Here is a 21,104-nt window from a genome sequence, read left to right as displayed (position 1 = left end):
AATTTTTCATTTTCGCCATTCCTCCTGATCCGACATAAGAACAGGGAATAGTTGACAATTTGACGGAATTACATCCAGGCCTTGTTAACTGATTTGTACCCGAAACGCTCACCGTACCTGCTCTGAATATTCGAGTAGGAGACAAAGGTGGAGCGGTGACAAAGGGCCATCGGGAACTCCATAATTACGCAGGTAAGTTTAGGGACAAGCTTGAGTACATTTCCGATTGGGAGACCGAATTAAGGCTTCTTGTTGGACGAACAAGTGGCCGAAATGCGACTTCTTGGAGAAGTCGGTAATTGCTAATTTCGACTCGAGTTTATCAATTTCCGCATTCGAGAATGGTGTTTGAGCACATATGTGCATTTAATTATACGAAACCATAAAGTTGGGTTCACTACCGAACACTAGGAATAGGGAGTAATTAATAATGAATTGTGGCCTGCGCATGAGCCTGACGAATAATTTATCAGCTGCAGCCGAACAAATGTTGCTTAATTCCCATTTCTATTCAGTTAAACGCGTGACTCCTAATTGAGTTTGAATTAACCGCGGAACGTTGATGAATGTTTGGAAAAATAACTTTCAATATACCCGGGGATCTCTCGTGACTAGTACCTATAAAAACGAGCGATATCCTGAATAAAAAATGATAGGGTTGAGTGCAAATCCTGTTGACAAATTGAGGTGTTCCTGCCAAGTTCGGTCGGGAAATTTTAAGTGGGCAATAAAATGCAGGACTGCGGCTCGTATATACCGTTTTGTTTCACGTACAGAACCCGAAAATATAGTTAAAGGCCACATGAAAAATTGCTCGGATATTTTCTTCATAATAGCCGGCAATACCTACACAATGCGTGGCAATATTTTAATGTTAAAGACTCTCATTGCCTCTCAATGCTCTTTGGCTAAGGCGGCAACATTATCACGTCGAAATGTTGATGAGAGATATCTGAGCGAACGTAAGAAAGATTTTGAGAGAGAGAGAGAAATTGAGATTGTTGAGTAAATTTCGTCAATCCTTCCAACAGTTGATCAGTTGATGAAATTTCCATGAGGTCACTCCGAGTTTAAGTATCGATTTACGATTTTCCCAGTCGTTCCCTGAGGAATTTACGGAATAGAAAAATTAAATTTTATGTAAACGTTCGTAATAATTCAATTTTTCCACAGTAATTTCAGCAGTAATAAACGTTATTGGCAGAAACACCCGTGACTCCGGGCATGTTTACTCGTCAAAGCCATAGTTGAGGTTCTCATACATTGATTCGAAACTATTGACTTGCCTTAACAATGTCTTCCGCAAATTAATGTAAACCGCTCTGACCTCGACTCTACCTAGCAAAAGTTTCCTCCTTCTGCACAGTTAAATTGGCCCCATTGTTCAATTTTCCCTCGACGTTTCATGTGGCAAGATAATGATATCATGGAGTAATCCATTACCACTTTATGTTTTCATGCCTGGATGCCATCAAGACCCCCAGTTTCAGTTCGATTTACTTTTAATTCAATTTAAAACTGGGAGAGGAAGGCACTAGATCCGATTAAACGTGGATATTTTTAGCCTTCGCTATTTATTGCTTTAATAGTATATCTTCCTAATGAGCCTCAATTACATATCGACTTGAGTTTCAATCTTGTTAGCTCGAGTTAGTGAGGCGCGTATCCTTAGTAATGGGGGTTGGATGTGACAATTTTATAAGGATTTACCTAAGAAATGCCATATTAAACTACTTATTATGGAAAAGAATTCGATTTCATTAGCCAAATTTAGCCAAGTGTGAAAAAGGCAGCATGAAAGGAATTTGAACGATGGTTTTAAAAAGTCCTTACGAACTCAATGAATATCTCTTTAAAATGGATAGCGTCTATCCATTATTATTATCGAAACCTTAGTCTATTTTAGAGAGCCGTAATGGAGGAGGGAGCACTCAGGTCTTAGGTTTATGGAAAGAAATTTCAATCAAGCCCTTTGTGTTCAGATTTCTAAAGGTAGTAAAATTGAAACGATAAAAGCGACATAAGGGCTTTGTCATAACTTTATGAAGCTTCTTTTCTTTAACTCGGCATCGATTCCGGGCAAAGGTGAGAAGCTGTAAATTGTCTGAAACCGACAACAATCATTATTATGATTAAACAGAACGAACAGGGCCGAAAACGCTCTTTAACCCTCCATAGAATCCGAAACACGGGTCCAGAGGGATGGCGCCTTAATGCAATGCGTGGTTTTGAGAAATCGTCGCTTCAGCCCCGCCATTGTTTGTGTGACAATAATAAATGTCCCCGAAGACACACCGGATAATAAATTGAAGACTTGTCTTGATTAAATTTCAGCAAATTGTTTTCTCTTTTTGTTCGGGGTCAAACAAATAGTTGCTGCGATGTTTCCTCGAACAACTACCGCTCTCACGACCAGGGCTTTTTAGTAATGAACGACAGAGGTTCTAACTGGAACGTTTAGAGGGTATTTCTGGAACGTTCCTTAAAACACCACACAATAGTTTTAATAGTGAAAGAAGCGACATAATGTGTCAATTTTGCTAAATTGTACTTGAGGTACCGAGAGCTACCGGTAACAATAAATTTAAAGGGAGGAAAGCGAACCGATCAGCTAAAGAACGAATTCTGTAAACATCAAATATTTTATGGCTTTTTCTAATGAGATAAATAATTATGCTTTTAGTCTTCAAGCAAAAGATTGCAAATTTCACAATAACTCGCATTCACAAATTTCATTAGTTTCTTCATTCGAATTTTGAAAGGCAAAAGACGAAGGCGACGACAACAATATACAATTATTTATCCTTTTAGCCCCAAATCCGCGATTCCAACACATATAACAATAAGAGAAAAAAATGAAGAGCTAAGAATCAGTCGAAGCTATAACATAATATGATTTAACATATCTTTGACGCGTAGGGCTTATGGCGCCTGTGTCACATGTGCAGTGTATGTGCCTCTTTACGAAAATTTCATTAAAATGAGAGATATGAGGGAACAACGTTCGAGGACTATTAGGTAAGTTCAACAAAAGTTAATCGATTGGTTATAACATTGTGTGCTTCTGCGAAATATTAGAGCTTCGTGCATTTAGCATTGGCATACGCTATAATTTCGTTTACAAATTTTCTGTCATAAACACAGCGATTGTAAAAATGTTAAAACAAATTTATAACATTCATGAACGTTATATTAAAAAAAATGCTTAAACAATTATAATTGTATAAAAAATCACATTTAATGCGCTATTTTCGATGTTAAAATTTTTCACTCTTATTCAGCTAGTCCTACTAATTTTTTGTTGTAAAAAGGAACGGTCCCCATTGTAATATGTTAAATGAAAGATAATTCGTTGCGAGATGCTACGATATTCTCAGAAATAAAAGTGGATCTACGGTTTCTTAAAAAAATATGTGTAATAAAGTCTATATCTGAAAAACATTAAAAGTTTGAATCTTTGCTTCCTAGCTAAGCAATCCATTCTTATTTGACTTTGAAAAAGAGTGACGAAATGACAATAAGACATCAATTCCAAATCGTCGTCAATGCAAACAATTTTTTAGATACAAAATATTTTGGTTTTTGTAAAATTCATTAGTAGCACAATTAGGTTATAAAATATTTACCATAGTTAGAATATAAACAAAAAATGAATTGTTCATTTGAGAAGAAAAAAATTGAAATTTGAATCTTTATAATCTATAAAGATCGCAAAGGAAATCCCGAAAAGGTATGTCACACATTTAATGAGAAATATCCAGACTGCCCTATTGATAGAAGTGTTGTCGGGCGAATAAAAAATTTCAACAAACTGGAAGTGTGAAAGCTGCTCCAAAATGTGGAAAACCTCAAAGAGCAACTGGTGGCGATAAAGCACTAGACATTCTTTTATCTATCGATGAAAACCCCATACCGTGTATCAGCAAACTTGGCGATGAATTTGATGTATCTGTAAAATCAGTAAGCAATCTTTTGAAACGAGAAAAATTTCATCCATACAAAATTTCCCTTACCCTACGAGTTAAGGCCTGAAGAGTTTGATCGCTGGATAGAATTTTGTGCTAGAAAAAGGCATTCAGGATAATAGGTTTTTTTCTAAAATTTTATTTTCGGCCCAAGCTACGTTTTACTTAAATAGATTTATTCATCGACATAATTGAGAGTATCTTGATGAGATTTTCCCTAGGAGATGGATCGGTAGAAGAGGTGCTATGAAATGGCCTCCACGATCTCTGGATTTTATGCCCCTCGATTTTCTTTATGGGATCACTTAAAACGTTCCATTTACAAAGATAGACCACAAAATTCGGATGATTTACGTCTTAAATTTCAAACAGAATCAGAATCAATAACAGAGGCAACGCTAGATTATTGCATAAAAGAGTTAGAGGAACAAGTGAGTCATTGCCAAATGGTTACTTGTTAAGGGATTCCTTCAATAAATGAAACCACGAAAACGACAATTTGGTTTACATAAAATGGACCGTATTTAACTTGCACTTATATCAAAAAATTTAAGAGTTTTGGTTTAAGTAGGAAGAGGGATGATGCTTAATTGGACGGGTTACACACTATGATTTCGATCACATCCCGACACCGACGCAACTTCCACACGAAGAGGAGACAAAAGAGAGCAAAAATTACTTCGATTATCCCTTAAGTACTAAACCCGAGGAATTCCAACCAGGGGCGCACTACCACCAAGAACCCTTACGGGCTATGGCTATGCCGGATCCCATAATTCGCGGCCATCTGGGGAATATCTATACTAGTCCCTTTTCTGGGAATATTGCAGGCCCAACAAATTGACCATCACGGCAATAGTCCCGACCGAGAAAGCCTCCTTTGAGTAGTAGCATATTCCCCAGCCAAAACGTACCCTTGGTTTTGGCCTGACGGGCCACGTGGTCTGGCATCCAGATGGTATGCTTAGAATAAGTATCGCCGCACATGGGCGTAACTTAAGGGATAAAATACAAATACATAACAAACCCAAATTATCAACAACAAATTAAAAAAAAAAAACTATAATTTAAAGCCCCTAACATTACTCGTGCCCAATTTGAGATTTTTTCTATGTAACAATGAGTGACTTTATTTTATATCTAATAATTTTATTTTTTAACAAAACCGTAGATCCAATTTTAGTTCTCGGTATACCGTTGTGTCGCCCATTGAATTCCTTTTCATTTGGTGTGCTACAGTGGATGTCTTTCCATTTAAAAATAAAAAGTTAGTAGGGGTACTTGAACAGGGGTTAAAATTTCTAACTACGAGAATAATGCATGAAATGCAATTTTAAACAAAATTATACGTGTTCAAGATTTTTTTGAAAATATCACATGTATTAGAGCTATAAACGTGTTGCCACACCTTTACAAACGCTCTACATATTTTTTTAATCTCTCGAAACCATTCGAGGAAAAGAGTTCCTATTTGAGGCATAATGAAAGACACTGGAGGAAATTAAGCGATCGGGGAGCAAACATCCAACTACCGACAATAATATTTTATGAAGATGCAAAGTAATTTGGCGTCTGGAGCTCCCTGAGGCTCGTTCGAAATAGACAAAAGGGAACAGCGGTTAACACCATCGCTGGTGCTAAATATCGGGAAATATTAACTTAGCCTAATAATGCCTCCGCTGCTAAATTAATATAAACTGCTATCCGGCGGTATAAGGAAATAAAGTTTTGTGTTTGCTCGGCAACGTTATTCCCTGCCGGCTTTTGTTGCCCTCGTTATACTTCATTCCGCAAAACATGTTTGTGAAACATACGCCATAGAGAAACTTCCACGGAATATGTTAATTAATTAATTGCAGCAACAATCAGAGTTATTGCAGTTTTACATGGAATAAAATAATCTGATAATGACACGTTCTGAATTCAAGGGGGAGAGTGCATCGCATTGCCCCTTTTTTCCATTCCGGGATTTCAATTTTTCGGATGCCCGATTGCAAAACTGGATTTTAAAACCGGGCTTGCAAATGTGGCCCTTTCGATTACAATTTAGCCACCTATGAAAAGATCTCTAATAAAATCGTGTACGGATTTAATTTCGAAATGGGTTTTCAAACCCATAATTTTTTGCCATTTGTTTTTTTTCGACGAACAACATGAAAACTTCTTTCTTTTTTCCATTTAATATATTCATGAATCATCAACTCCTACTTTATTCGCACATTTTAAAGCGTCTCTTCTCCCAATATTTTCTTTTCAATTTGCAACAAGTAAACTCCTCCACATCTTACTTAAACTTCCTTGGTCCCGCACAGGTGTTATTCCATGAAACTTTCAACGGAATAACTTCACCGAGGGTCTCAAAAGTATTCTTTAAAATGGTTTTCCGTATAGAAGACGGGCTACAGGGACGTTGCGGTGCTTTTGAATTTAAATTTATCCCTTGAATTTTTAAGCCCTCCTGGTGGCATCTTAAAAAGTGCTCGCTGACTTCTATTATAATAATTTCACGTCATCTGAGCCACGGAAGAGTGTTAAACCGAAGTGGTGTGTTAAGCCTTGTGAATTTTTAATGGCATCTTGGTGCGTGGTAATTGTATTTTCCCGGAGTTAAAAGATTGTGGAATTTAATTTATAATTTATCCCGAAATATGTCACCATAAGTAAATTCTGCAGATTTAATTTTATAGTAAGAATGGTGGGACTTTCGGGATTCCTTTCAGGAGCCAACAAATTTTGTGAGAGTTGACGAATTTAATAACTTATTAGATGAAAAGATGTTTGACCCCTTGCTGATTTTTTCGTCGAAGTTGAATTTATACATTAGACGTTTTTATGTATCTCGGTCCTCAGAGTATCTTTATTTCTGACTCAAATTAGATTCTTGCTCCATAGGCTGCACGCCCCAATATAACTTGAATTTTCGTGTTATGCAGAACTTTTACAAACTCAACAATTTGAACAAGTTTTTTTCAACAACAACCAAAAAACTGCACATGAAGAACGTCTATTTTTGAAATATAAATTGTAATAACTGTCTGCGTTACTTCGACTTGCAGATTACAATATATTATAATTGTGATTTTCACTTTTGATTGATAACGAGTTTCCAATATAAGGGTCTGCCTTTCTCGTCAAAAATTATCTCCAAAAAGTTAGTAAAACATTTTTTTAAAACGAATATGAGGTATTTTAATAACTTAGTCAATTTATTTTTGTTTTAAACTTTTTTTAAAACGTCCTTAAAATACCTTTTAACAATTATCCTTAAAGTTAAAACTGTAATATTAAGCTATTTTAAAATCATGTCCTTTTGGAACCATAATAAGAGTATATTGCTTTATAACGCTCACTCAAAAGATTATAATAAAACGTTTATAAAGTCAAGGGGTGTTTAAGAGCAACGACGCCTAAATGATGCTCTTTATCCTAAAGGAATATGCTGGGTTGTATTTAATGTTTCACTTTTTGCTGTTTAAGTTGTTGTTGAGTCAACGGATTTTCAGACCGTCTAAGATATAGTGACCCTATTTGTTATATAGTAACTATTTTTTTGTAAATAAATTGCTAGACAATTTATTAACACAGGATTCTTTTATATTTACATTGTGTGGATCCCCTACATTCTATTTCTCTATTCTTAGGGGGTTTATAAATACTTTTTAAACCATATAAAATATTTTGAAACAGTTGCCCAGTTTTCACAGCAAGGACATTTTTTGATTGCTACTAAGGTACCCGTCGCTAGCTGGAACATTTGTATCCCTAACTACTTCAACTGGAACCAAAACTAGTTTACACAATATTTTACAACTTTAGAAATTTGATTCGTTCACTCTATCTCAAAATTAGCTCATTCGACTTAGGGAAATTTGCATAATTAAAAAACTTCCCAGCCGAGCCAATCAGTCATCATTTTATCGCCTCCAATTTAAACCCACTTACTTGACTTACATTCCAACCTGGCTACTGTACTTTTATTAGCCAAAATTAAACATTCCTCAAGCATACCTTGAAATGGCCGCAGCATCCCTAATGAGGTTGCCATTCCGGCTGCAAAGCATTTCGAATTTATATCTTTTAAAACCTTTTTTTTTGTGGCATATTAAATCTGTCTGGTTTCCTGCGATTAGTCGGTATTCAAAAGTTTAAAGTCGCACTTTAATGCGGTTTGACTAAGAAAACAATATTTCATAATGAAATCAGCCGAAACCGTGAAGAAAAGTCGAGCTTTGCTGCGGCATAATCGTGTCTAGGAAAATCGGCATTTACATATAAATTGGCGGATGGTCTAAAGTTTATAGAAGGCAATTAAGAGAGGCTTAAATTTCATAGAATTTTAAAAGTTTTATTAAAGAGGTGGTGATAACAGGAGAAGTTCGTACAGTCGGATTGCTAAAAATCCGGGCAGATTTGCATTTCTATTCCGAGCGATCTAGGACAAGAGTTTCCCAAGTTACCCGGAAAAATCTAAATTGCAAACCGTGTATTTGAATTCAGAAATGCACCCCATCATACGAGAATTGCTCTCCATGGGATTTCTCCAATCAGCGATTCGACGAAAATTCCATTGTGAAAACAACAAAGTGTCATTGAACCAGATGTTTATCTCTTTGTCCCCCGGAATTGATGAAGTCATTTCGGAATTATCGCCGGCCTTAATGCCCACTAAAACAAAACATATCTTCTGCCATTTCGTTTAGATTATGTAACGGATTCCGTGCCTTGTCGTAGTTAACTCCGGGTTTATTGCTGATTAGCCGATTAGTTTAAGACCTCAGTTTTGCTGATATGTCTCCATCATTGTCAGTTGTTTGGAGGGTGTACTCGACATAAACGTTCGAAAATGTGTAACTAATGCACTTACCACAACCTTAAATCCCGTGCAGCGTTAAATTAGCCGCTACAATATTAACTAATTTTGGGCTTTACAAGCGAATTATTTCGCGTAATTAATTCCTGAACACTTTTGGGCGAATGCGGATAATTGCCTTATGAATAGGTTATGCGGGAAAAGCACCGGTTCCCTAATTATTTTCTAGTTATTTTGTACAGCTTTTCTTAAGACGTGCTACTTGATGTACGTTTCTTTTTTAGGACACTGCGAAGTAAATACTGCAAGTTTAAAAGATCGAAAGGTCCCTTAGTCCCTTTCAGTAAATTGGGGTGGTTGAGATGTTTCGACTTAATAACAATCTTCGGATAATGCGAATTTCCAAAATGAAAGAACCGACGTTTGGATAGTCTATTGTTACTGGAAATTTGTATTCTAACTTCGCCTGAGCTTTGTTACTTTTACAAAAAGTGAGGACCGAAGATCTAAAGCTCTCTCGTTTAACTGGATTGCCAAACTATTCTTTTAAGGAAATTCGCAACACACCCATAAAGCTGTAGTTTCATGTTTGCGAAACATTAACGTTAGCTGTAAAGAATTTTGGTAATTTTTTTAATGGAAAGGAGGGCCTATGGACGCATCGTTTTGAAGGTCTCTTCCTTTCATCCACTTTTAGATCACATTCTAATCTTGTTCAAATATTTTACTTTCATCCGTGTTTGGGAACACTTATCAGAGACCTTTTTTCAAAATTCTTTTAGATTTTTAGAGACATGAGCGATGACCTTTGTTAATAGAACACCCTGCACATGCGAATTAAAAATATGAAAGTATGACATTTCTTACTGTCCTGAACTGAACATGCAGATATCAAAACCACAGATCGCCAGTCATTTAGGTTATTAATAACTGAATTTCTCATTGTTTTTAAGTTAATTGCTACTCAGCTAGATAACATTAATTAAACGTTTTTTATGACATCATCTTGCTGGCAGTGTCACTATGTGAATAGTGCTTGACCGTACCATAGTGTGGCCACATAATATGATATGGCATGAATATTTATTATTAATAAAGATTCCGTAAAATGCGTCGTTTTGACATCACGGGATTGGCGAATGGCTCAAATCGCAACTGAACAATAAACCGCGCAGTTCAATTTAAAATTCTAACCAAATCTGACTTTGTATTCAAAAAATCCATAAAATAAATCTGATCTCCGAGTTCTTGTCCGGTACTGTTCTTCATCAGAAAGAGGGACAAGCGAAAAAGTCTAGAAATTTGTTATATTTTCCCAATTTCCCAGATGTCCAAAGCCAGTCTCACACGGCGTGAGACTTTAATCACAATAAAGGTCCCGGTTGGGGACTAGAAAAGACGTGTTGCCGGACCATGTATCAAATCTCACAATGATGAAACTTTAAAGTGGTGTAATTCAGCGACGAGACAAAGAAAATGTGTCTGCAGACTGTAATCAGAGGATTTATACAACGCGTTTGTCCGGAATGATGATGTTCTATCTTGAGCTTCTGAAAAATAGAAGCATTCGTGGGAGAGGGTTATGTGTTTATATATTCCAATCTTGGACCAAACAAGGCAAAGTGCACCTTGCAGCGAGAAAACTTATTAAGATAAAGAACTTTACAGTCTTTGTTTAGGTAAAGTAATAAGGCCGAAATATGCTTCTCCAAGGGGCCGCTGCGTTTTCAAGGTAAACTAAAAATGCAAATACTTGAAAATTTCCATAGCTTCCGAATTTAGAGTTTTGTTTAAACTGTTAAAATTTCAATAAGCCCACGATATTGTTATAAATCTACACGAAACTTTAGTGAGACATTCGAAATTCACCCTCGCCAATGGCTCTAAATATTAGAGAAGTAGTTCAGGAGAGAACCACATCTGGCTTAGAGTGGCGTATGATTACCTATTCCTGTTCCATGTGCGACAGATTCTAATGTCTGAGACTTAATACGTATTTAATTATTTAATTAATGACTAAATAGGAGGCTTTACTTTGTAAAAGATCATTGATATTTCATGTTTAATTAGACTCGAATGGGCAAATTTTTATAGAGATAATAGAGATACTGGTATTAACAATATCCTCGTAAAATATCACGGAATTTCTGGATGCAAAACTGTAATTATAACATGCGTGGTTTTCTTCGAAGCTTTAAAATTTTTTGCGCTTTTCATGAGTTTTTCTTTTCCTCTCTTTTTAATTAGTTTTACATGAATATAGTAAAAATATCTAACATCAAATAAATCTTGAATAATAAAATTTCCTCGCTTTATTAAAATCGTTGAAATACGTTAACTGTGATTTGTTTTTGCTCATTTTATGAGCTGATCCAGATACATACAGGGTGGTTAACATATTGCGATAGAGACAACACTTGTTTTTTTTTTAATGGAAACTAACATTTTTTCATACAGGTGGTTAAAGGGCATTAAGACTTACTTATATCTGCAATGTTTGACTTTTCAACGTATACTACACTACATTACGATTACTACTACTAATTCATTACATTTTTCCCAAATGACCTTATGGTGCTCCATTATTCACCTTAGAACACGCATATAAAGTGCTACTTTAACGCCTAGGAGTAAAAGTATTTACGTGGATTCATCGTTGCCATCATCACAACGCAACAGTTAACCGATTGTCAGAGACGACTCGTGTGATAATTATACATAGAGGAACAAAAGACCCGCATAAATTCGTTAAAAATTGAAGAAAATGTTTTTTATGAAAATGCTGGAACACGTCAAATATTTTTTTAGGTGTGTATTTTTTGCACGTAACAGATTTGAATTCAGAATTACCCATGTTGTAGATAAATATACTTTTTCATTTTTTTATGGAATCCCATGTATATTATGATGTATTTGAGTTCCTTAAGAAATTCTACACACATTCAATGTAAAATATTAATGACTAAATTCCACAGTTAAAAAAAATACAAACAAATGATAACAACGATAAAACAATTAATACTTAAATATAATAGTATAAACTAATATAATCTAATGTGTTAAATGTTCGAACTGCGCCCTGTTGACTTCCTTACAGTGCGCAAGACAGAACTCGAATATCTCAAGAATTTTTTTATCATTTAATGAAGTATTTGTTGAGCTTTTCGAGTAATTTTCTGTTTCAAATTGTCTATTGTTGGGCTAATTTCAGTGCATCCTATGTTTTAGATAATCCTATAAAAAAGTCCTGAGGGTTAAGTTTAGGCGATTTAGCAGGCCACTCCAATTGCAAATATTTCAATAACTGTTAACTTTAGACATGGGTATGTTAGATCAAATATGTTCAGAATTTTAAAAAAAAACTAAAAAACGTCATACTATACGTGCAGTTCCATTTAAAAAAATGAAAAATTACATATTTCTACTACGGGGATACCCCTGTATATATGTCTGTTACGTCAAAAAATGCACGTCTAAAAACAATATTTCACGTCTTTCGGCGTTTTCATGAAAAATATTTCTTTCTATTTTTAACGAATTTATGAAGGAATTTCGGTCCCACATGTACGTATTTTATATTTTTCCAATAATGTCAACCCTTGTAAAACGGTCATATAACCAAGTTCAATGCATTGAACACTTAACTGATTAACTGAACAATTAAAAAATGGCAACTACTAGGAGCCGAACTTTAAACTTCAATTGAAAATTCCGAGAGATATCCCTATGTTTGTACGTAAAGTCATTAAAAAACTATTTGTAATAATTGCATCAGTTATGGATATAAATTATTTAGATTCAATGATACATTTGCTTTGGAAAAAAGCATATGTTACCGGAAATAAAAGGGTTTTGTTGTGTTCCACGTAGTTGCTCTAATTCCTGGACTGAGTAGAAAAAATGCCCATTTTCTCCCCTAGCAACATAATCTGCCATTGTCAATAATCACAACATTTTTATGTAACTTGTTTTATTTTTGTTGACACTTTAGGGGAGGGTGTATATTAAAAAAGGCCGGAGGTTTCCAAACCAATTTAAACTTTCTAAGCTAACGTTGGGGCTGTTAAATCCTCTTAAAAATGCCCCAGAAAAATACTCACAGATTAAGAAAAAAATGTATTAAAAAGAATCATGCATTAATGGATGTCATAAATGAATAGTCTCGTAGATATTACAGGAACGTATCAATAGTCGATCGACCGGAAAGCAAATTAATGGTTCTCACAGATCATTTCGTTCCAAACCGACTTTCTTCCATAAAAACCAGACTGTTTTTCGTTTTAACTTATTGAAATGTTCCAATGGACCCGGACTCAATAAATCCCTAAACAAATACGAATAAAAGGGAGGAAACGGTATCAAAAACATTCGCCCCCTAACAAAATCTGTTGTTTTAAGTCGACCCCGTTGTAATTCACTTAAATCGAAAGCCCGCTTTCGATCTCGCCCCGAGCCATCGTGTATGTGGAGCTTCGCATTTAAATGGCGCGTATTAACGTGAGGTCGAATTCGAACTGGTTTGTAGCACGTCACAGATAGATATCAAATAGGTCTTAAAAGACACATTCAAAGATTCCTTTGTAAAAGTACTGTGGAAAGTTGAGGTTTCTTCTGACTACATATGGAGGATTTGAGGTCGGTGTCGCCCCTCCCAAATTTTCCTATTAAGATTCTGCGCCTACAACGACTATTTCCAGTTAATTGCAGCCTCCCTATTTGTTTAATTTGGATTTTAATTAAATTGCTCCTAACGCGAATGCCTAATTTACTTCAGAAAATAGACAGCCTGAAACTACTTTAAGTTAATGTTGGGGAAAGATTGGGAATTTATCTGGAAGAGTCGTTTTCATTTAGATGTAACTTGTGTAATAAGTCGAATCGTGGGGGGTGGATTTATCTAATTCGCTCCCTCTGCCCCCATCAGTGGCGTAACCCCGATTGCGCCAAAAATATTCGAATAATGGCTCGAAATTGATTGCCAGTTGCAATTTCAGCTCTATTTACAAACACGCTTGACGAACGAGTTTTCAAATGGGGCAAAGCCCGAATGTGCCCAATCGGCGCTTTTTATGGTGAGATTTTTACATTGCAAATATGCGGAGCTTTGATGTCGGAAAAGTCACAGATTTCGGGGTTTCAGTCATTTACATTGAGTGCAATAAAATTCCGCATTTCCGATGGTCAAAGTTCAGTGAACAGGACGTGAGTTACGTTCCAATGCGTGTTGTTGAAAAGTTTGCTGTCAAAACTTTCAGATCGCGGAAAATCGTTGGGAATTTAGAGAGGTTTAAAGTCTATAAACGCAGATTCAGTAAATACTTAGTAGTTTTACGATTATTTATATTGGTTCCTATTCTCACTAATTTAACACTTAATATGCTAAAACTCCCTAGTTTACGGGGTAGTATTTCTTTTCCCTCCTCTTATATTTACTTTTTTGTTACAGTTCTACTGATAAGAAATATCGACCGATAGCACGCAGTGGGGAGCACCGACACTCAGAACACTGGGCGACCGTCTAATAGTAAGTTATAATGTTGATTGAAAAGTACGATAAATATTTTATGTGCGAACTGGAGTATAAGCATTACCATTTTTCATGATCCGTCCAGATCTAAAATATCCAGAACTCAAATGTCCTTCGGTTTTGTCCACTGTCAGCCAACGTGAACGTGATATTGAAATTTTCATCGTAAAAATTTTGCAATTTGCAGGTTACTAAATCTCGAAGGCCCTAAAACTGATAAATTGCTCCTCCCGGAGGGTGGAAACGACTTTTAAATTGATATACACCCAAGGGCGACCAAATTTTAAACTATTTCACTTATTCCTAATAAAATTAATGTCGTCTCGTCTACGTTAACTGCCTGAAATAATGACCGTAATAGGTCAGAGCGAGTAATTTGACCCAAATATTAATCATCGCGGAATGGCCAAGATTTCCCCGGGGACATTTGCAGGCCCTCGACTTCGAGAGAAAACCCAGAAATGGGGCAAAAATCTTGAACATAAATCCCATAATAATTATTTGTTCTTTGCCTGGTGACACGGCTAAACGATGCGGTTTGCGGCCGCGCAGGGACTTTCCAAGGAATGCTAATGAACCAAATTAGGTTTTAACCTTTTTTACGTCATAACGTCGCGTTTCGGGGTCGAATTTCTCGCATGGCCTATTTCGGGGAATGAATTTTTAAATTCCGGGAGACTTGCCTGGAAAAATCCCGAATCTCGAGGGCATTTCTCAATTTATTTCGTTTTGAAACTCACACATTCCCCTGTTGGACCCATTTCAAGCGCGGGGAAACAAAACAGAAAGATCGGCTGGTCCGTCCACTGCCAAATCCCAAAACAATTTCTCGCTAGGATAGACGCAAATATGCGTTGTTTGTTCCGAACCGGAGCGTTAAAAAACATCTGGAAATGTGTTGAATGTAAAGGCATTCTGAATATAAAAATTTCGTACTGCTTTCTAGTCGTTATTATAACTAATCCTTAAATAATGCACATAATTCAAAATCATGGAAGAGTTTTATGCGAATAAACATAAATTTCAGAAAAAAAAAAACAGTAAGAAATCGACAAGAGCATAAATGATAATTTCATCATATACGCTCAATAAAATTGGTTGGTTGAAATATACTCCCTGGGGCACAAATACGAAATATCCCAAGGTCCTGCAAGGAGGTCTCTCTCCGTAATACATAAGCGTAATGATGGTCCTATATGCACAACGGATGCCAGAGCATTTAGTGGCTTTAAATGTCAGCTTTCGGCAGGTCTTGAATTTCATGTTTCGAAGTGTCGATACAACAACTTTGCAGCATTTATGAAACATGAGAACTTTATAGATTGTGTTAATTGTTTAGTGATGTTAGGCGTAATCGGTCAAAAAAATTCTTCTCAAAATGATACGTGTGTAAATCACAAAAGTCATAGAAGCAAGCCAAGAAAATTTGGTGTTTGCGGTTATGCTGTGGGACTGGCATTTTGGCGTCAGATGATAAACAACAACAGCTTCTTATAACAGAATTGTCTAAAGGGGATTTTTAGTTAATTAACAGACAGTAAAGATGTTTAACCGTGCATAAAGCAAAATATTGTGATGACACATAATGAGCATTATTTTTCCCTGATGAAAATTACGCTTCTTGCTTCGCTTCTGAGGTAAATTCTCCACAGGGGGGATAAAATTTTTCATTACATGCTCATTCAATAATGTACTACTTTGTTAGGTGTCCTTATCTCTGAATTACATAATAAAAAAATGTATTCTGGTAAATTTCATCTGACGTAGACTCTTATCGTGGAATCGTTGATCGTGTTGGAACAATCTACACTCACAAAAACTTAGAGCACCTCACTAATCAAAGCTATGAACAAACAAAAATTATCTAAGACATCAGTACGAGTATACCGAAACATCACTACAGGCCCACTGGTATAATATAGGGATATAAAGATATAGAAGCGTGGAAGCTTTTTATGGGAAATCCCCATGTGGCATAGATAACATCACTTAAAGAGCGGAAAGGCTCACTCCGCGCGTAGATGTGTGAAAACGATCGTGAACTATAACAGGCAAAATATTTTCAGCACGGAAAAAGGGAAATTTTTCAAAAAACGGTCAGAACAATGAGCCGAATGTAGGAGACATTTGTGAATGAGGGGGAAATAAATTCGATTTTCAAAAGAAAAACCTGTCTGGGAAAATAAAGAAATTATGACGTAACAAGAATTGAGAATATTTCTAAAGTGGTTAAAATTGGGTCAGTTTTGAAAACTAAACTTGCACTACTAGCAAAATATCACCACAAACTATGCAGTGTTTTTCGAGAAATAAATAAATTTTGAAATAGTAATGTTAGAAAATATCCATCTATAATGGTGAGAACTCAACAAATTTTTGATGTCTAATAGGTTTATTTTTTCACATTTTCTAGTTTCCACAAAGTAAACAGTATTTTCCGAAAATCCTTAGTTTAAACATGAAAGTTTTTATATCTCTGAGTATTTCCACAACTAAGAGTTCTTGAATATTTCAGAAGTTCGAGCAGGGCAAAGAGCTTAACATATCATAATTTCTTGCCCGCTTCTCTCAGAACCAAATACAATAACTAAACAAAACTTTGGATGATTATAAAAATGAATTGTTCCATGATTTATTCAGCGGCTCATTGTCGCTATCCAATTAAACTCATCAATTAGTTAAATTGGCCATAATAACCGCATTTATAAAGTTCCTAATCATCGTTAGAGAGACGTTTCTAAAGGTAATTACACTGGGTTAAAAGCAATTGATAATTACAATTCCTCTAAAGGACTGGTAAATAACTGAATGATAAATTTCACAGAAATCGAAAAAACTTCAAATGTATAAGGTATACACGGGAAGCACATTTAGATTTATTCATAATTCAGGAGACTAAAGCGGCAAATTATAAGTTTCCTTTTGGTTATCGAGCGCACTCTGGTAATTGACGCTCGCAAGTTCGAAACGCTAAATTTATTTCCTCCAATTTCGGTTGTCGTACTTGGGGAAGTTTATCTTCGGTTCGAGTCAACACCATGTTTTGATAATTTCCGCACTGCAGGCACTAATCAAATGTTATTTGAGTTAGTTTCGGAGCGATATCGCTTGCGACATTAATAAATTATCTCTTTCGATTACTTCGATGAGGACAAATTTGTTTGGCCACAAGAATGTCTGAGAGGGAAATTATTTTCGTTATTAAATTATGAGCCTGTCAATATGGGAGGCCTAAATGGGGAAGACTGTAAACAGGGAGTGTAAATACTTAGAATATTTACTCAGCAAGATTTATTGAAATAATAAATGTAATGTTTGGAAACTCGCGTTCCTAATCGCTCTATGTAAATATACAAACTTATTTAAAGCGACGGCTATAGAAATAAAGCTCTATTGGTTCCCATTTTCTATCGATACAACTAGAAAACATATTTATAGTTTTGAGACTTAATTGTGTCGGAATTACAAAGTGGCGTTTAGAAACTCGTGCCCCCCATTACCGTGCATAATAAATAAATCAAAATTTTGTTACATACGGAAATGTTATAAGTCAATTACGTTCACGAATACGTTTTTGTCTCCGCACACAAAATTGTCGACATATCATTCTCGCGACTTCAAAAGATCGTACTTCCGTCGCTGCAGATGAATTATTTGCATACTCAAACATGAAACAATTTAATCTGTTCCACCTCAAAAGCATGTTCCCCACATAATGCGAAAATATATTATGCGATAACCCGCTGATTTTCTAATATAAATTGCCCAGGAGGATAAATGCTGCCTCAATTTCGTGCGGATACCCCGTTCCGCATACCTCAACCCTGGATATGGCTTTTAATAAAAGCTTCAGGAACTTTCCGGCGTGGATTTAGCCGGTGCAGTTGGCAAATAGCTTACGTTTAACGTAGTTCTAAACGGTCGAATTACCTGATAAAATCTGGCTATATTGTTTTGTATGCGGCTAATGGTTCTGTTATTAAAAGTGCTTTTGGACGGAGGTTTAGGGAACATGCGGATAAGTTTGGCAGCGTTTTTGCCTTGAAAACGGGGAAGACGAAACTTCTCCCAAAAGATAAGTTGCCATAGCCCATAGGGACTGCTATTTTTCTTTCATATTTCTAAACATATTACGGAGTTTCTTCGAGCAAGACAAACTTCCTCCGAGAATTTTTAACTTCTTGCCTTGGCCTAACTTTTAATACCCTCCCTTTATTTCGAGATAGCCTCGGCTCAAAATAAATCATACTTTTTCCCGGCTTTCTGCTTCGGAAGTTTCGGCTGTAATTAAATTAAGCAATTTAACGACAATGTGCAACTTTTCAGGAAGGATTTAGGGAACGGAGACAATGAAATATTAAATGGTCTGCTTGTTTCGGAATAGATAACTTTGTTTCGAAGTTACCTAGAAACTTTTACTGCGAGTAGGTGTTTGGAAACTTTATAATCTTCATACATCAGGCAGGTGGGTTACTGCGAAATTGCCAAAGGAATATGTGAATACTACACAATACTTTAGTTGAAGTTAAAGATCTAAGTTACAGAGTGGAGTTATAGTTGTGTGGCTTAATTAAGCTCGTTACATACCATGTTATAGCTTGGGCGGTTCAGGAACAATTTTAAGAATCATCAAGGCGACAAGTGAGAAAAAAAAAACACGTTAATTTTGTTGCCTCGAAACTGAAACTTTGTAACTGAAAATCGGCACATAGTTCTTTTGCTCATGCTTCGGCGGTTCTTCGTTTCAATATCTGACATTCCAAAATCTCCTCTTTGAATTCTGATTACGTGGATTACACAGAGAGAGGAACAACGACTCACCCGGATAAAATAAAGTTATCCTGCGTCTCGTGTAATTCGCATGGGGAATGTGCAGCTTGCAGGAGAATTCCTCAGGTGCCTCCAACTTCGGCAGCGTCACCTGAGCCGAGATTTCGTAAAGGTGACCCTCCTGTTTGGATTTCACGGCCGCTTTCGGGATATCTCTGAAACGAAACGAGGACGGTTTGTTGATTTTCGTCGGGTGTTTGTGTTAAGCGAACTGAGAAAATATCGAGTTTCCCTCGAGGTTTTCTTTTTTGTAATAAATGAGACGGTAGGTGTCGATGAAAAATTGAGAAATACCGACGATCTCCCACGACTACCTGCGGAAACGTCCATAATATGCACTAATCGTAAGTGTACAAACTGGCGGCACTTGACCGTGCTGACCCGGGGTCGAATTCTTGTAGGGTAAATTTTTTTCTGTGCAAGATTCAAGGGTGTGTGAGCGACATCGCGTGTAACTCGCTAAAACGCACTTAACACAATCTTCTAATAAAAATTATCGTCTTTCCTTGTTAAAGATATTCCTTTGTATGCTCCAAGCATCAAGTGTACGTTTTTCCGGGTTGACGAACGCACTCGCAGATTTATATCTCAATTAAACGCGTGGCCCCATTTCTGTTTCCCATGTAATCCTGTCCAGTCCTGTCAGCTTTAGTTTTACGACTGTTCGTTCTCGTTTCTCGTCCCACGTCACGTGACCTTCGGACGGCTTATTTACGACGGCCGCCCACTTCCTTCGCAGGAAGTTCTTAATTTCTTCCGAAACTGTACGGCCACGTTCCGAAAGGAGGAAGCCAATTAAGTAATTAATGGCCGATATATGGGGAAGCTAAACGGGAAATTATTACCCTAAAGTTTCCTCTCTTTGTTGCTGTAGAGGTTGATGGGTAAGACGTAAAATCGCGATCGACGTTAAAAATCTTGTGCCGAGTCGCGGCTGAACGATTCCCGAAAACTGGGCCGGAACTGCTGAACTTTAATCTCTGTCGGCCGAAACGGCTCGAAAGAGAAACTACGTCACTGAAATGTCAAAAAGCCGTTCCGTTTATCTTTGTAGTTAGGAGACAATAAACTGTAAAGGTTTCTGGGTCTACAAGTCGCAATGGAAGTTATATTAGGTTTCCTTGACTGTTTCCCAGCCTGGTGGAAGTTATTTTGTTATATTCCGTGACCCAGAAGCTGATGCCTGACTCTTAGGTTTCAGTGGTCTTTGCGGGAATTCAAACGAAACGAATGATTGTGTTACAGTTCGAAGTGATAGTGATTTCGTTTGATTGAGTCAAATTGATTTAAGGGCTCAAGAAATAGCTCTGATTTAATTTCTCTTCTTCACTTCAACTGGGGTTTCCTGCTAATCAAGTGAACCCCCATTAGCAGTCGCTAGACGTTTCTTAAGAGGATGGGATTCTCACTACCGAGAAATCGGTTTCGAATTAAAGAAAAATGTGAAGTCAGAAAGAGTCTAATCTGAGGAATGGCGTTCACAACAAAAATTGTATCGACTGGCCGAAAGGTGACTCGAACAGTGTACATATAATATCATTAAATTGATCGATTCTTTTGTACGATGAAACCGTAACCTATTTACGCGTGACACAAATTTCCTAAAATACGCTCATAATTCCCAAAAATACGACGCACCTTTCTCTATTACCTTTAACCACCGGGAAACATTTAATGGAAACAAATTGCATTGCTTTCCAGGCACTCAGATTTAAATATCCAAAATTCCTACTTGATATCCGGGACTGCTTCGTAATAAAAAAATACCATACATTTGATGACTAGCATTGTCCCATTTGAGAATAAAACCACACTCAAACGGTCTAATAAACCGTGGTATAGATCATAAAAATCTAGTTTTCCTAAATCACATTTATGCGGCACGTCCGAAAACGGAACTCATAAATACGTCGGAGTTATTCTCGCAATCAGCAATCATTTAAACTGATAATGTAGACCACGTTTGCAGCAG

General features: G+C 36.5%; 1 protein-coding gene and 1 long non-coding RNA gene across 2 annotated transcripts in view; one reads left to right on the top strand and one right to left on the bottom strand.

The window, feature by feature from the left end:
- LOC136340318 (uncharacterized) overlaps window positions 1-14,303 on the top strand; it is a 105,658-nt gene extending 91,355 nt beyond the window's left edge. Inside the window, exon 3 of the long non-coding RNA XR_010732284.1 lies at window positions 14,222-14,303. This is a non-coding gene — a long non-coding RNA (uncharacterized lncRNA). The remainder of the gene's footprint in view (window positions 1-14,221) is intronic.
- Window positions 1-21,104, bottom strand: part of LOC136340316 (uncharacterized) — a 124,909-nt gene that overhangs the window by 21,606 nt on the left and 82,199 nt on the right. The window contains exon 5 of the mRNA XM_066284297.1: window positions 19,124-19,287. Coding sequence (XP_066140394.1) covers window positions 19,124-19,287 — 164 coding nt within the window. The remainder of the gene's footprint in view (window positions 1-19,123; window positions 19,288-21,104) is intronic.

The sequence above is a fragment of the Euwallacea fornicatus genome, chromosome 7 (genome assembly GCF_040115645.1).
Source record: "Euwallacea fornicatus isolate EFF26 chromosome 7, ASM4011564v1, whole genome shotgun sequence".
NCBI classification, from domain to species: domain Eukaryota; kingdom Metazoa; phylum Arthropoda; class Insecta; order Coleoptera; family Curculionidae; genus Euwallacea; species Euwallacea fornicatus.
This window is presented reverse-complemented; position numbering and strand designations above follow the sequence as displayed.